The 16,273-nt window shown below is 45.7% G+C and overlaps 1 protein-coding gene across 10 annotated transcripts in view; it reads right to left on the bottom strand.

The window, feature by feature from the left end:
- Positions 1-16,273, bottom strand: part of PALM2AKAP2 (PALM2 and AKAP2 fusion) — a 448,663-nt gene that overhangs the window by 17,457 nt on the left and 414,933 nt on the right. For all 10 annotated transcript variants that reach the window (XM_032418283.1, XM_032418278.1, XM_032418277.1 and 7 more), the window contains one exon: positions 13,470-15,867. In XM_032418283.1, coding sequence (XP_032274174.1) covers positions 13,470-15,867 — 2,398 coding nt within the window. The remainder of the gene's footprint in view (positions 1-13,469; positions 15,868-16,273) is intronic.

Below are 16,273 nucleotides of genomic sequence, written 5' to 3'. Positions count from 1 at the left end.
ATGGGCTGTGTGCTGAAAGAGAATCATAAAGAGGGCAAAGGGTTAATATAGAGAAGTAGTCAAGTATTGAACATTAAAAGACATTTTCCTGCTTCCTTTTTTTTTTTTTTTTTTAATTCTTAATATTCCCGCCCAAACAACCCTCCCTGGAGCAAGTTTTACCGGTTCTAGCCACTAGAGGTCACATGAGTAACAGGCAAGAAAGACAGGCTGAGCACGTCTGGAAAAGAAGAGGTTAAGAGGTCTTCCAGAGAACAGGTTTCAGATTAACCAACCCCACGTCAGAGCCTCAAGGGAAGCTGTCATGGGTCCCCGGAGAAAGGAGACACCACAACCCATCCTTGGACTTCTGGCCATCAGTCTGGTTGGGATCAGGGGAAGTCAGCTTGGCTGGGCTTCTCTGCAGGGCCCTGTGATCTCCAACCATCCTGCCCCCGAGTACGGTTCAAACTATGCACTGTGCCATCTCAGGAATCACACAGATTGCCAAATAGCTGGAGGGGCATCTGCTCCATACCCAACATCTTCCTCAGAGGGCCCAAGATTGCAGCCGAGAGTCCTCTCGATGAGGATGGTGAAGAGACTTCTAACGCTCCTCCCCCAGCGGCAGACACTGCACACACCACCATTGTTTGGGTCTCGGGGATCATTACATGAATGTGATGCAAAATGGGCTGTGCCACAGACATGGGAAGTCCGTCTCACCTTTGTCCCTGGCCCTGTAAGGCCCTTTGAAACTCCCTGGCCCAGAGGACATACCCCATTACAATTCCAGAGCAGTGACGGTTATCTTTGGCGCTCACTGGTGCACATCTCACACAGCACTTCCCAGCGCCGACACGTTCCATCCCCACTTGCTCCATCAAAACTTGCTCTCGTGTTTATTCACTCAGTGAATGACTGAATAGCTGATGGTAGCTGAAAGGGGCCTCTGTTTTCAATGACAAACATCCTGCTGTCTAGCTCCTCGTCTGGACTGTATCCTCTACAAACCAGCTCCCTTGAAGGACACCCCTCACTGTCCCGTGAAACAGCGTCAACAGAAAGCGTCATGAAGACCCTGGGGCACACCTGTGTTGGTCTTGGTCAAAGGCTGGTACCTGACCTTTACGGAGCAGAGAGCAGGTGCAGTGTGAGTTCTAGGACATCTGACATAGGAACCAACAGAATAAAACTAGGTGGGAATTCTCAGTGGAGGGTAGGAGACATTTTCAAGTTTCCTTCATAAACATGATTTTGTTCAAACTATTCCATCTAGAGTAACTTTATTTATTGATTAGTTATTATTTTTTTTAATTCATTTTTTACAATTCCAGTATAGTTAACACACAGTGTTATATTTGTTTCGGGTGTACAATCTAGTCATCCAACAATCCTATATAGTTACTCAGTGCTCATCAAGATAAATGTACTCTTAATCCCCATCACCTATTTCACCCATCCCCCCTACCCACCTCCCCTCTGGTGACCATTAGATTGTTCTCTATAGTTAAGACTGGGTTTTTTTGTTTGTTTCTTATTTTCTTTGTTCCTTAAATTCCACAAATGAGTGAACTCATATGGTATTTGTCTTCCTCTAACTGACTTATTTCACTTAGCATTATACCTTCCAGATCCACCCATGTTGTTGCAAATGTCAAGATTTCATTCTTTTTGATGGCTGAGTAATATTCCTGTGTGTGTGTGTGTGTGTGTGTGTGTGTGTGTGTGTGTGTGTGTCTTCTTTATTCATTCATCTATCAGTGGACACTTGGGTTACTTCCATAGTTTGGCCATTGTAAATAATGCTGCAATAAACATAGGGGTGCATATATCTTTTTGAATTAGGTTTTCATATTCTTTGGGTAGATACTCATCTAGAGTAATTTTAGACTTAATAAGCTCTTAAAGGTGTTTGAAGGTAAGCAACTTCATTTGGGTGGGACGATTCCAGAGCTTTTTCTAAAATTGTGTCCTATTGGCTTAGCTTTGTAAGGTAGTATTAGCTGCTAACAAATAGTCATTGGTAAACATTTGGTTAAAGAAAGCTTTAAAAATAAAATGAGATGGGTTTCTTTACCAGAGGACCTCTCCAAGGTTTTAGTGCTACTGTGATTGTGAATCACTAATTCAAGGATGGGTGTGTAATATTTCTCAAATTCATTTAACCAGAGAACCTCATTTCATAAAATCCCTATTAATATCTCAAGGAAAACAGTTTATGAAATACTGTTCTCTAGTGTATACCAGTTAGCTTAACCAGCTCCCACAAGTTCAGCTAATAATTAAGTATAGGCACAAAGCTTATGTACAAGCATTTTTACCATCGTGTCTTTGTATAACGATACATGTGGAAACAACAAAGATATCTGACCACAGGAGAATGATTAAATTAGTTTTGACTTACTCAGATAATGAGGTATTATTTAGTTATCACAAATCATGTTTTTTAGTCTCTCAAATTTAGAGGACTAGTTAAGGTCATGGGAAAATACTCAAAATACTTTAAGAAAAAAAAAAAAACAGCAGGCTGCAAAGGCAGATCTATTGCAGGGGTCTAAGAGTACAGGCTCTGGAGCCAGACTGCCAGGGTTCAAATCCTAGCGTGTGAAAGAAAGCAAAAGTGCATGCGTGACATCTGGCAAAACTGTCCTCCGTGTAAGATGAACAGTCCTGTGACAGCAGAATAATAGCCTCCACAAGGACGGCCACACCCTAATCCCTAAAACCTGCAAAGATGTTGCCTTCATGGCAAAAAGGACTTTGCAGGTTTGATGAAGTTAAGGACTCTGAATGGGGAGGACGATCCTGCATTATCCAGTTGCGCTTGATGTAACCACACGGGTCCTTCTAAGAGGGAAGCAGGAAGCTCCGAGAGAGAAAGAGAGACCTGAAGGCACTCCACTTCTGGCTGTGGAGATGGCGGAAGGGGCCACGAGCCAAGAAATGCAGGCAGCCTCTAGAAGTGGAAAAGGGAAGGAGCCCGAAAGAGCCCCTGGAAGGAACACAGCCCTACAAACGCACTGGTTTTAGCCCAGACAGACACTATCTCAGTCTGCTTGAGGGGCCATAACAAAGTACCATGGACTGGGTGACTGACCCAACGGAAGTTTATTTTTTCACAATTCTGGAGGCTGGGAGTCTAAAATCAGGGTGCCAGTGTGGTCAGGTTCTGGCGAGAATGGTCTTCCTATTTTGCAGATGGCCGCCTCTCACTGTGTCCTCCCGTGGCCAAGACAGAGAGCGAGCTCTCCGGTGTCTTCCTAGAAGGGCACTAATTCCATCACGAGGGCCCCACCCTCCTGACCTCATCTAACACTAATTACCTCTTATAAAGTGCTCATCTCCACTGGGGGTTAGGGCTCAACCTACGAATTTTAGGGGGGAACACAATTCAATCCATAGCTGACACTGCGAACTTCTGACCTCCAGAACTGTAAGATACTAAATTTGTATTGTTTAAAGCCCCTATACTTATGGTGATTTGTCACAGCAGCGATAGGAAGTTAATACAAATATAAACCCAATATTATCTTCCGTGCACGTATGTGCATGCGGAAAACTAGGCAGGTAGCAGTTAGGATTATGAGTCACTTTTATTTTTATCTTTATTCCTTGTTTTCTACTTTTTTTTTTTTCTACAATAAGCATGAATTAATTTAAAAATATAAAAACAGAAAAAAAATCTTTTAGATATTATCAGCCATGCTGAGAAAAGTAGATAAAGCTGCCTGCTTTAACCTCCATGGACGAGGCAGTCCACAAGCCTTTCCATCTCACCGAGGAGCTGACATGTCTGCAGGGCCTCTGATGAGCAGCGCTCACATCTGTGACAGCCGTACTCGCAGGCTGTAGGTCTGCAAGGTGGACTAAGGAGCAGAGGGGGCAGCTACATCTCGCTCCAAATTAGTAAATGCTGTGTCCCGTCATGAGTGGAAGACTAAAAAACTTGACTTTGTGTTTCCTGTTTCTGTTTCATAAAGAAACTATTATTATAAATAACTATTATTATAAATCGTTAAACCAGTTTCTGGCCGGGAGACAGAAAGCCATGCCTTGGCTGCACTTCTGGATTTTCCAGGCAAGAAGGATTTCCCTTGGGCATCTGTGATGGGCTGTGCTGCCCGGGGGCTGCAGACAGAAGAACCAGGAACCCGAGCGAGGGGCGCACGTCCTGGGAACACACAGCTGTCAGCACCCCTGAGAGCCCAAATCCTCCTTCTGTAGGAACAAGGCTAACTTCTAACAGGCCAAGAACATGGGTTCTAAAAGTTCAGAAAATTATTTGGACCGAACACTATGATTTGGGTGATTATTATATTCCATATCTACTGTGTCGGAGTTCTTAAATCAAAGATCCTTTGTTTCTATGTTTCTCAAAAGAAAAGAAAAAGCCGTCACCCACTCTTACTTAAAAACCGAACCGAACCGAACAAAGACGCCCACCAGATGCCATGCCTTGGCCAGGCCTCCTTCAATGACCTCCTTTCTTCACGCAGCATGGGGATAAGATTGCAAACATCTAAGACAGTCAACTCACAAGTCCCCAGAAAGAAGTGAGCTCACAGACTTGTACTTTCAATTTCATTTCCTCCCAGTAAAAAGGAATATCCTGCCTGTCAGATCCAGAGCACAGGTGCTTGTGGGGTTCCAGCTGTGACCCACATACCAAGAGCTGGTCCCTGGTCCTTTCATCTCTTTTTCTGAAGGCCTCAGCAGTGGGGAAATGCAATGACACGAATTTTCCGATCGTAAGCCTAGCTCAGACATGAGAAATAGCCCTGCCTGGGGAAACAAGCCTGAGAAATTTCCAAATATTATTCCTTAAAGGTCGGGGTGTTAGATGAGTTGCTGATATTGGGTATTCCCCTATGAACAGGACTGGAAGGTAAAACTTCTAGAAGGAAAGAACTCTGCTTCTCTAGGGGAAGCAGAGTTTAAGACCAAAAAAGCAAAAAATTTAGTTAAAACAGGAAGAATGAAAATCATGGCAAGTAGCAATTCCCCCACCGAGATCTTTTCTTCGCTGAAAGCATTTCCACAAACATGGTGGGTCCGACTGTGTGACAATTACCACCCCTCCCCCCCACAAAGGGAAAGAAAAAAGGAAACATTTTTATGAACTTGCCATTTGATTGTTATCTAACACACTTTGTTTTTTGAAATCACAGCTGACTATGGAAAACTAATTCCTGAACTCAGATTTTATAAGCGAGGCTTTAGTTTTAATGAAGTAAACATGAAAATACACCAGCTAGGAATAGAAAAAGATTTTATAATGCATGTTTTGACATTTATTTTAGGTTCACAGTAGCTATAGAAGAGCAACCTCATAAGTAATTCTGTAAGGTTTTCTAGGCCTTTTCTTAAAACATAACAGTAACTATAATAACCACAAAACAGTAACTCTTTGGGGGAGCCTTCTGTGTCCTGGGCACGGTTCTAATTTATTGATGAAGTTGGTACTAGCTTATTCCCATTTTACTGGCGAGGAAACTGAGGTTTACAGAGGTGAAGTAAGTCGGTCACACAGTTAGCAAGCAGGGGAATCAGGATTTGAACCTTAGATATAAATCCAGAGAAGTGATGGTCACATGTAGGCACCTATTTTCCCTTGACTAGTTTTTTTTCTAGAAGGTATGAATTTATATTTGAGAAGTAAAGACAGGCTGGAAATACCTGTGAGGTCAGACGCACACAGGTTTTGGGAAACCTTTGAAGTTTACAGGGAAAGTCATGAGAAATAAAATATCATGACATGAAATACAGTATGTATTCTTTGGTCCTTGAATGGCATGTCTTACACACTCCCCACCACCGCCCCTAGTTGGTCACCCCTTAAGGAGTAGCTTATTCACAAAGATCAAATGGATCCGAAATACCAGTCTCCTGTGGGAAGTAACAGCAAGTCATGATGGCTGGTAAGAGACGTAGTCATATCCTGACTGGACTCCAGCAATCACAGGGGACATCCTGCTCCCACGCCTGGCTTTGATTAGCTCATATTTCTTACCGGGGGTAGAGCAGGGATCTTATAAGAATTAGGTCCTTTGATTCATCTTTTCTTTCTCAGCTCAAGATGACATCTTTTTTGGCATGTGGTGGAGTCTTGAGTTTTTGGAAGCCGCTCTCCTAACTTGGATCATGGAGCAGCCACCCATTGGGGTCAAAGGTAAGCAGCAAGGGCACCATGAGGTGGCCCCAGAAAGGCTAGAGCACCGCGAGAGGCAACCCAGACACTCTGGATATGTCAGAAGACCAGCACAAAGAGCAGTGACAGCAGAACGTGCTTACAGAAGGGAACTATACTCATGGAAATGTAGTGCCCTTTCTAAAGTTCTTCCCAGAAGCCATACCCTATAGACTTTGCATGGAAGGAAGACGGGAGTCCCTATCTTCTCAGGAGCGAGGCTGACAGGTTTAACCATGGCAGGTGTTCTTTTCAAACCCTGAAGGAGAATGTCCAAAAAAGAACTTTGAATTCTGTAATTTGAAAAGCCCTGCTTTCATCACATACACTCGCCCCTTGCCAAACACTCCTTCAATCTAGCCTTTTCTTGACCATTCCTTCCCAAATGGCATGCCTTTTTAAAAATGAACATACTTGGGGCACCTGAGTGGCCCAGTCGGTGAAGCGCCCGACTCCTGATCTCAGCTCAGGTCATGATCTCAGGGTCATGAGATAGAGCCCCCCATGTCGGGCTCTGCACTTAGCATGGAGTCTGCTTGAGATTCTCTCTCTCGCCCTCTGTCCCTCCCCCACCTGTGTGCTCTAAATAAATAAATAAATAATAAAATATCTTTAAAAGGGTGAACATATTTGCTGGATTCAGATGAAGTAAAAACACAGGGAGCTTTTGGTCCAAGGCAAAGGATCAAACTTGAGCAAACGAGAACAGCAGAGAGCAGTCACAGTGCTCAACAACCACCAATAAACACAGCTGGCTTTGGCCCCACTCCACCACACATGTTTGGTTAATGGAATGAACACTTATTCCTGCTCGTCCTCAAACTAAGAAACTGATTCTTTGAGTACCCAATTCTTCCAAAGATTTCAGGGAATGGGCCTGTTTCTGGAATGGATGATTGTGTTTCTTTTTGGGAATGAACTTTCAGCAAGAACTCACGGGAACCATCAGGCTAGACAGCTGACACAGACCATGCTCGTCCCCTCTGCCATCTGCTCAGCTCTTTGAACAGCACCAGCAATTTTGCCTATTGTAATTTGGAGCATTGGCGTTAAGTTCTGGAACCACTCGGGGTCACTAGGGCAGCACTGTCTCATGGCCTCTGGTAGCAAACGCATTCACCCAGACCACGGTGAGCAGAGGATTTCAGAGCTATCATGGTTCCAAAAAGCAGGGGACAGGAAGGACCCAAGACAATGCAGGGGTCAGGTCTGATACTGGGAGAAGGTGGGAGGAGACTGAGCTCAATCACTGTCGGCTGGAGAGCGGAGCTGTTACTACACGCCTTGTAGACCTCCAGGGCAGAGGGGCAGGCTCTGCAGAGGACAAGAAAGGGTATAGAAAGAATACGGACTGCGGAATCAACTGAGCCTGAGTTTGAACGTGGCTCTGCCACTTCCTGGCCGAGTGACCTCAGGCAGGTTACTTAATCTCTCTGGACGCTGGTATTAATTCTTTGAAAAGGGAATAATATTATAGGTCCATGATCTCTTATGTCTAGTTTCAAAATCCAAACAAAGCTCTGAAAACCAAGCCATAACCTATCTGGCAACAAAGCCTGACAAGATCTGGCATGAGGCTCTTCTTAGGCTTTATTTATCCTACTTAATGTAACTAAGTCTTCCTAAGTTTTATAGCAGAAATCTAATTTGTTGATAGGGGGTTGCTCCAGACCCCAACTGGGTGGGTTAAGTAATAGTATATGCCTTGTATTGCTTTTCTAAATAACAGTTTATACACTTTATGGCTTTTCTGAAATCAGAAAAATTCTGAATATTTCTGGCCTCAAGGACTTGGGTAATTTGTATTACATCTTAGAAGACTGATAGGAGGATTAAATGAGCAAATGAAAAATGAGAAAATGTGTGTGAAATAACTAGTATAGTACACTCTTTAAGGTCTTGGTAACCCGTAGGAATCATGATACTAGGCTTGTGTCACCAGAGAATGTTCAGAGAAATATAGTAGTAGACATAACGCTCTGCAAGATGTTCCACATTAAGCTTTAGTACTTTCACAAGGCCAGCTGGACCCCTGTAGCTTGTACAACCTGTGCCTACCTGCAGGAAAGGGAAGCACTGTATACCCCTGAATGAGAGCCTTCTCTCACATGGGCCTGTGACAGAATCTTTCCACCGGTTGCTAAGACAAGGTCTTTTGTGGAGCATTGAGGGCATCTCAAGTGAGACTTGGCCTCATCCAGCTCTAATTTTGCATGGAATAAGCCATCAAGTTCTCCTTCATGAATATTGTGCTGACATAAATATTTTCTCCTGTCCAGGACTTTGTGATATTTGAAGATAATGAAGTGAAAAGAAAAAAGACCCCGTCACTAATCTTTATAATAACGTAATGGTCACCTCATCCGCAATCTTAATTCAAACTGACAGTAGAAGTTGAAACTCCTTGGAAATTTTATCTTTATAAGATGTATAGCTATCACATCTTTCCACATATTAAAAGACATGAACAGACACTCCAAGTTACGGAACTCAATATCCACACCTTCTGCTTTACCACTCCCCATAACGTCTCACTGGGCAAATTATCTGACTTGGTAGATCAGTTCAACATCTGGCATGAAAACGGAAACTATTTTTAAAAACTAAAGTAATCATCACCTAACTAGCTGGGTTTCTCTGACGTGCCTAGAACCTGGAAGTGAAACCAGGATGTCTAATAATAGACAACAAGCACTAAAGTGAGAACCGTCTGTTGACAGCTTTAATATGAAAAGACATTTGAGAAGATCTAAATCATAACTTCAATCAAAAGTTTGAGTTTTCCTCCCAAACTTGATCCTCAAGGGTGTCTGCACCCGTGTTGCAGGTTGCACCTTCCAGTTAGGCCAGGGCACCTGCTGGAATGCCTCCTTTCTTCTCTGTTTTTGAGTACTATCAACAGAAGGCACACATGTGTGCACTCTTGGGAATATGGCCTCTCACACGGCACACGGCCTTTGTCAAGATGGCAACATGCCGTCAGAAGTTCTTGTACACAGGAAGAGCTCAATAAAGGCTGGTGGAATGGACTCATTAAAGCGGCTCTTCATTGTCTGGCTCCAAACGAACTTTCCTTCATTTTGTTTTAAATCTCTTCCTTTAACCCACCCTAACCTAATTTAAGTACCTCAAACATAGCAAGTTCTCTCTTCCTTTTGGGCCTCTTTAGGTGTCCTCCCTTCTCAAGAAACAATTGCCCCCCACTCCCAAACCCAACTTCTACTCCTTCAGTTCAAAAGTTGGATGGTAGTATCCTAAGAAAGGAAGACTTCACGTATACCCCCAATGAGGTGATCTTCCTTGATCTGGGCTCCTGTAAGTTTTCATGCTTCTCTGCCATGAAATTGCCATCTTTGTCTGATGTTGTTTCTCTCATTGAACTGTAAGTTCCCTGAGGGCAGGAACTGCATCTGCCTTGCTCACCCCTGTATGAGCAAAAGTCACACAGACCCTATTTAAGTGAAACTTCTTCCTTTAAAATCACATAAGAGCCAACAAGATAAAATTTCCAAAATAATTTTCCTAATACCTTGCTTTTGAGAATGACAGCATCCTTTTGAAAATTTCTTCTTCATCTTTGAAAGGCAAGGAAACTAAAAGCAAAAACAAGTTGTCTTTTCAACACCTGGGGAATGGTTGGGAGAATCAGCAGATTTGTGTTTCCCTATGACATCTTGGCTCTCAGTGGATTCCACTTCCCTTAGGTTTTAGGATTCCAGCATGTTTCCAGCATGATCTCCACCAGAGGAGAAGTTAAAAATTGTATTTTTCATCACCTAATATCGAATCACCAACCTGAGTCATGCAACAAACAGGCTGAATCCCCTCTTCTGGTGGGAGATGTGGAGTATTGCAGTAGGAACTTAGCATCATCTCCATTCACAAAACCAAAGTTGGAGCAAGCAGTTTCAACCCTGGCTATGAATTGTCCAGTTTGGCTGCTCAGAGTGATGTGTCAGCCTCCTCTCTGATTACGAACTTGGAGGCTGGCTAGCCAAGCAGTTCACCAAACATTTCCAGGCATGGATAGAAAGAAAATTACATTTTGTATTCAGTTTTTTTTTTTTTTTTCAATCCATGTTGTAATTCTGGGAAGCCCTGCCACCTACTTTAAATGTTCTAGAGATAAACATGAAGGAACGAGGTGCACAAGCGTCATTATCATGACTACGTTCAGTGCAACAGTTAGACCATTGCAGTACACAGACTTGCCTGGATGAATTACCGGGCAGAATCAATCCTTTGGGAGGGGGTATGGGGGAGGATATTAGCATTAGCACAGAGGGAAGTGCTGGGAAAATCAGGCCTGGGCTGCTGGGATGCTGAGGGCAAACACAGAACCCTGTCTTATTTTAAGCCTGGTGGGGAAGCCCGAGAGACCACAGCAGGTCAGGGAACAGGGGAAAGTGTTGAAATGTTTTATTTTTGTTCACATGCTAGAAATAAAGGAGGGGAGCAAAACAGTGGGAGTTTCAATTAAGAGGTAGAGTAAAGAAAATTGAAAATACTCACTGAGCATGTGCACTTTAAGGAAGGTTTTATAATGAAATAATGTAAAGGGAGGCTTAGGCATGTAGGGCCACCTATAACTGGTAGGAGAGCCATGGTATCTACCTTCCATGTGAGCAGAAGTTGCTAAGATGCCTGAAGAAACTTCCTCCATTAGACTTTGAGTTCTTATGCAGGCCTTTTAGAGTCATTAACTTGTCAAGTAGGCTCCTTAGACTGGGCTGAATTCAAGTGGTATGAAAGCTTTTTCTAGGATACTATATAGAATGCCCACTGGCATCTCTGTGCCAAGCTAGCCCACAAGACTTTAAAGTGAACTTGACAACTAAGGATCTTTGGGCAAAGCCAACCAGTCTCTATAAAGCACACACACACACAAAATGCCCTTGAGAGTTTTCTTTGCCTCACCCAGCTGGCCATTGCCCTGTGACATACAGGAATTAAAAATCATATCAAGAAAGTCACCATGCTTTCCCTCTTTCTCCTCGCTTTCTTTTTTTCATGAACAATTCAGTCCAAAAGCCATTAGGGAGGGGCTCAACAAGATGGTATCTGCAGTGGGGGTGGGAGGAGTCAGTGACCACAGGACCACAGTGTGCTGGAGCCACAGCAGGGTGGGTGGGGAAGAGTGGTGATCCAGCACATGGTATTGGAGCCGAAGATGGGTAAGGAAAATAGGAGATTGGTTACATAAGGTGAGGAAGGGATTGATCAAATAATAAATATATTGAAGGTAGTAGGAAAGAGGTATTTTGTTGTCAAGAAGGTTACAAATATGGAGAGAATATGAACCCCGTGGTACTAGATTAGAATTAAAGGTATCAAGGTAAGCTCATGGTTTTCAAGATAGGTAGGTAGGTAGATGGATAGATAGACAGACAGATGGAATCTGTGTATATTCTCTAATTCTGTTTGTTGAGAGTGCCTGGGAGCAGTGACGATCCAATAACAATGAGCACACCGAGCTCCCAGATTTTGGTTCCTAAATTCCATTCTCCACTAAAAGGAATTAGTGCTGTTTGAAGAAATGGCTGATTTCAGGGTTAGGAAAGTATGAGATGAGACTGGAACATCTTGTGGTGTCAGAAAGTGAGGACATGCCCAGAGAATAATGAGGACATGTCAAAAGGACGCTGAAGTTAGCTTGAAAGGGCTCCCATAAGCTATATCTAAACAAATTAAGAATAAAAATAATAGAAATGGATTCTAACCCATTGAATATAATAGGAATCCACAAGACTACACTGACATAAATAGATAAATGAATAAAGTTTGATGAGGAGTGGGATAAAGATTACATAGTACCAAAGTAACTCCCCAGAGAATATTTATTACTTACAAAGGACACAATAATTTTACTGTAAAAGCCTGTCAGACATTCCCTCAAACAAGTGATCAAAATTATTATCATGTGAAAAAAGTCAGTATCTGTCCCTGTAAGGGACACCTGATGCATAACCTAAATGTACTCATGTGAAAGCATAGACAAACCCAAACTGAGGGACATTCTGTAAAATTGGGCATGATGAAGCATCATGTTGGCAATTTACTCTCAAATGGTTCAGAATAAAAGATACTTGTACTATACCTGGGAACTTTTCTTTAGGTTGAGATTATTTCAAATCTAAGTATTTATAATCAAAAGAGTTACCCTGAGTCACTGTAGATTTGATGGAAGCCAAGTGTCAAGATGGGATTAAGATCTGGGTAAACCAAGTCAAACGCCAGCAATTATATGTTAGGATAATGCTTTTTAGATGGTTTCCAGTGAAAGAAGTTTTCCCCTCAGTCCGTCATGAACCAATACTTTTAAAAAACACAAAATTCCACACTTGGATTTGAGGACAATATCAAACTGCAACAAGAATTGTCAAATGCTTGCTCTCAATGTCTGTACTGATTCTCAGTGTGGACCTGGAACAAATAGTCCATGGACTAGCCCAGACCACACTTCGAGCAGCACTTCTCCACATTAGGATGTGTGGCGCTCTGACCGCCATCATATCCAAATGGGAAATGAAAATGACTGGTCACACTGTTAATCCATAATGGTAGCAACATTAATTACCACCATAATTAACATCAACCATTTATACAAAGCATTCAGGAAAGGGACTGCCCAGGCAATGGGAAGGGACTAAAGACCTGCCTTTATATAGAGTAACTCAATTTCTCCAAATGTGTCATAGGACAAGAATGAATGAGACCACCCCTGATTCCAAAGCAATTGCATTGTGATGACTAAAAGGAAGACAAATCCAATCATACAGAAGAGGGACAAAAACATCTTCTTTGGGTCAATCTACACCGGGTCATGACTGTCATTGTTAGAAAGGGACCTCGCATTTAGAAGGGGTTAGCAGAGCACATCCCCCAAATCAGATGGGTTTGATTTAACCACAGATACTAAGGGTCCAAGCCAGTCCACATGCAGGCTCACTCTGCCAGGGTCCACGCCACACACGGCCCCTCCCTCAGCCAGAGGCAGCCCTTTCAAATAGAAGAGAACAATTCTCTACTAAAGCAAACCCAGAGCAGAACAACGAGGAAGAAGCAATTGTACCCTCAGGGAAATGGCACACCATCCAGGCCCAGGGTTCTTCTAGGGGACATTCGGACCTCAGTTGCCTGTCCCTGGACGGACGCGAAAACCCTCGTTGTCAGTGCCCGCCCCCCCCCCCCCCCCGCCACTAATCCTAGCCACACACAGAGGAGGCTCCACAAAGACTCACGTAAGCTGGAGTCACCCTTTCTGTCCACAGCATCTGTCTGTGGCGCGCGCTTGGCTTACCTGGTACGGTTTTGTAGCATGATGTTCGGGAGGGCAGCGACGGGGCGTTCTTTGCCCTGGGGCTCTGGGTACTCTGCAAGACTTGTCTCTGCCTCTTCAGCTCCTCTTCCCTTTCCTGGGCTGCTCGGATCTCTTCCTCGATCATGGACAAAGTCCGCTGCTTCCTGGACCTCAGCTTGAAGGGCCCAACCATCACATCGGACTCCTGAGTGGCCAGGAGCGAGGCTGTGCTTCTCAGCTCAGCTGCCTCCGAGTACTTGCTGAAATAGCTCCCTTCGGGTCTGGTCTCCTCCATGTTTACCGGGCCACTGGGCTGCACCGCAGGCGTCGGCTGGGAGGGCCCCCTTTCCCTGAGTGCCCTGTCTTCGGCAGGCAGAATCTTTGGTAACACCTCCCTTTTCTCCTGAACAGGAGAGGACACCTGGGGTGGCTCAAACATGCTCTGAGACTTCTCTGAGCCGGGAGCCCCAGTTCCGGCTTCCTCTAGAGTTGCTCCAGGTCCCTGCTGCTCTGTCCCACCCTGGCTGGTTTCGGACACGGCTCTATCCACTTGCTCGGCTATGGCTTGTTGAATGGCATTCTGCACCAGGAGACCAGCCTGATATTCCAAGGGGTCATCAACCGAGGGCGAGTCTCCCAGTGTGGACGAAGGGGAATAGAAACCGTGATCACTAAATGACTTGGAGACGCCTTCTCCCCGGCCCTCGGAAGGGTTGTCAGTTTGCGGAGTCTGGGGCAGAGAAAAATCGGCCAGTGAGTTTTCCTGGAGGGCACTGGTGGTCTCATTGGATGCCCCGCTGTCACTGATGTTGTCCATGCTAAAATCATTGGACAGGGTCTCCAGGACAGTGGTATCCTGGGACCTCACTGACAGTTCATCCAAACCAGAGTCAAGCTCCTCTTGGGTCAGAGAGACATTGACTGACCTGGAAAACTGATCCAAGATCCCAGGGTCGTCATCCTTGACCACAGTGAGGACGGCCCGGGCACTGGTAAACTCCCCGTCCTCTGCCCACAGTTTGGATAAGGGCCCGCGTTTGGAAGTCTCACTGTAGGGCCCTTCCTTCCCCTGAGGAGCCGTGCTGCCCTGGCTTCCCCCCGAAGACTGGCTCTCCAGGGCACAGCTGGCTTTCTGCCCCTTGGCTGCTGATGCACCCCCGTCTTCCGGTGGCCCCCCGATGGAAGCTGGTCTCGAGATGGTCGGTGGCTTGTCTGAGTTGACTGACCCTAGAGGCCTGTAAAAGGGCTTGATAGAGAAGAGCCTGGGTGTACTCTGGCCCTTGGCCACTGTTGGCCTGGAACTCTCCATGAGCTGGAACTGCTTGCGCGCGGCGGAGAAGTCTATCTGCTCGGTGACGATGTCCTCCTTGGCGTGCTCGCTCGCGCCTGCGTGCTCGCTCGCGGTGGCAGGGGCCGCGCACAGCTGCGGGGGGAGGGGCTGCCGCGGCGTCGGCCCCTGCTCCTGCTGCGCCCTTCTCTCCTTGCGCTCCTTGTACTTCTTGTGCGACTCCAGAGACTCCTCGTCCAGCTGCTCCTCCGTGGTTTTGGCCTGCGGAGGATTCCACCATTTTGCCGCAATGCCAGGATTCTTTTTCACCGCCTGACTCCGGATGAGCTCTCTCCTTTCCTTTTCCAGCTCCAGCATCTCTTCCGAAGGCCTCACTTTCCTGACACAGTACTGTTCCTTCTCATTCTCGTCGTCCTCAAAGAGCTTGGAGGGCTTCTTGTCCTCGTGGAAGGCACGCAGCTCAAACTTGGCCGCCTTCTTCAGCGTGGTGAGCGTGAGCTCCCCATCGCGGCCCGAGCACCGCGAGCTGGTGGAGGAGCTGGGGCTCGCGGGGGCCTGCAGGCTGTCCCCCAGCGGATCTCGGGGCTGGGCGGGCGAGTGGCCATTGGCTTTTCCGCCCTCTGCCATGGCCTCAGAGTAGCTGGTACTGAGCTCAGTGTGAGGAGGGGCCTGTCTACCTGCTGCCCTCTCTGGGGGGTCCGGCTGGACGGCTGCGTGGCCGGGTGGGCTTGGGCCACCCCCCACGATGGCTGCACCCGGCTCCGGGGACGATGTACCGTTGTAAGTTCCGTCCACAGCAGAATCACAGCAGCTGGCCTCCAGCACCTCGTCTAGATAGCGGATCTCTCTGGCCACATCCTTATCCAGAGCTTCATGGTGATCACCCAGGAGGCCATTGTGGGGGGGTGAGTAGAAAGGGGAGGAGTGGTCCATGGAATGTGGGGTACAGGTGATTCCGGGAACACTTTTACATTCCGCAACAGAGACCTCAATTTCCATGTTTTTGTGATCTGGGGGAAGGGAGCTGGTTGCAGGCTCCGACGGGTTGGCGCTGCCTTTGTCTCGCTGGTTTTTTAGCCGGATATCATCCTCAGAAAGCTGGGGAGGCTTCTGGAATAAAGAGACAACCAAAGTCAGAGTTAGATACTAAATCTCTTATGGAGGTGAACCCTGAGAAATTAGTTGGTAACTCACTGGAAGGAAAACTGAAACAATGACAAGTTCTTCGGAACTGAGATTTCCCTTCTGGTAATTCTTCACGTATTCATTTTGCTGTGGTGATTCATACCTAAACCTCTCCATGTTACAGATTCTGTTTTGTTTACTGGGTGTCCGGAGAACTTTCCATAAATGCTAATCCCATTTTTAAATTTCAATGTAGGGGCGCCTGGGTGGCTCAGTTGGTTAAGCGACTGCCTTCGGCTCAGGTCATGATCCTGGAGTCTGGGGATCGAGTCCCGCATCGGGCTCCCTGCTCAGCGGGGAGTCTGCTTCTCCCTCTGATCCTCTCCCCTCC

Source organism: Phoca vitulina, unplaced genomic scaffold (genome assembly GCF_004348235.1).
Source record: "Phoca vitulina isolate PV1807 unplaced genomic scaffold, GSC_HSeal_1.0 scaffold21, whole genome shotgun sequence".
Taxonomy (NCBI): domain Eukaryota; kingdom Metazoa; phylum Chordata; class Mammalia; order Carnivora; family Phocidae; genus Phoca; species Phoca vitulina.
The sequence above is the reverse complement of the archived record's forward strand: the minus strand, read 5'-3'. Positions and strand labels throughout refer to the sequence as shown.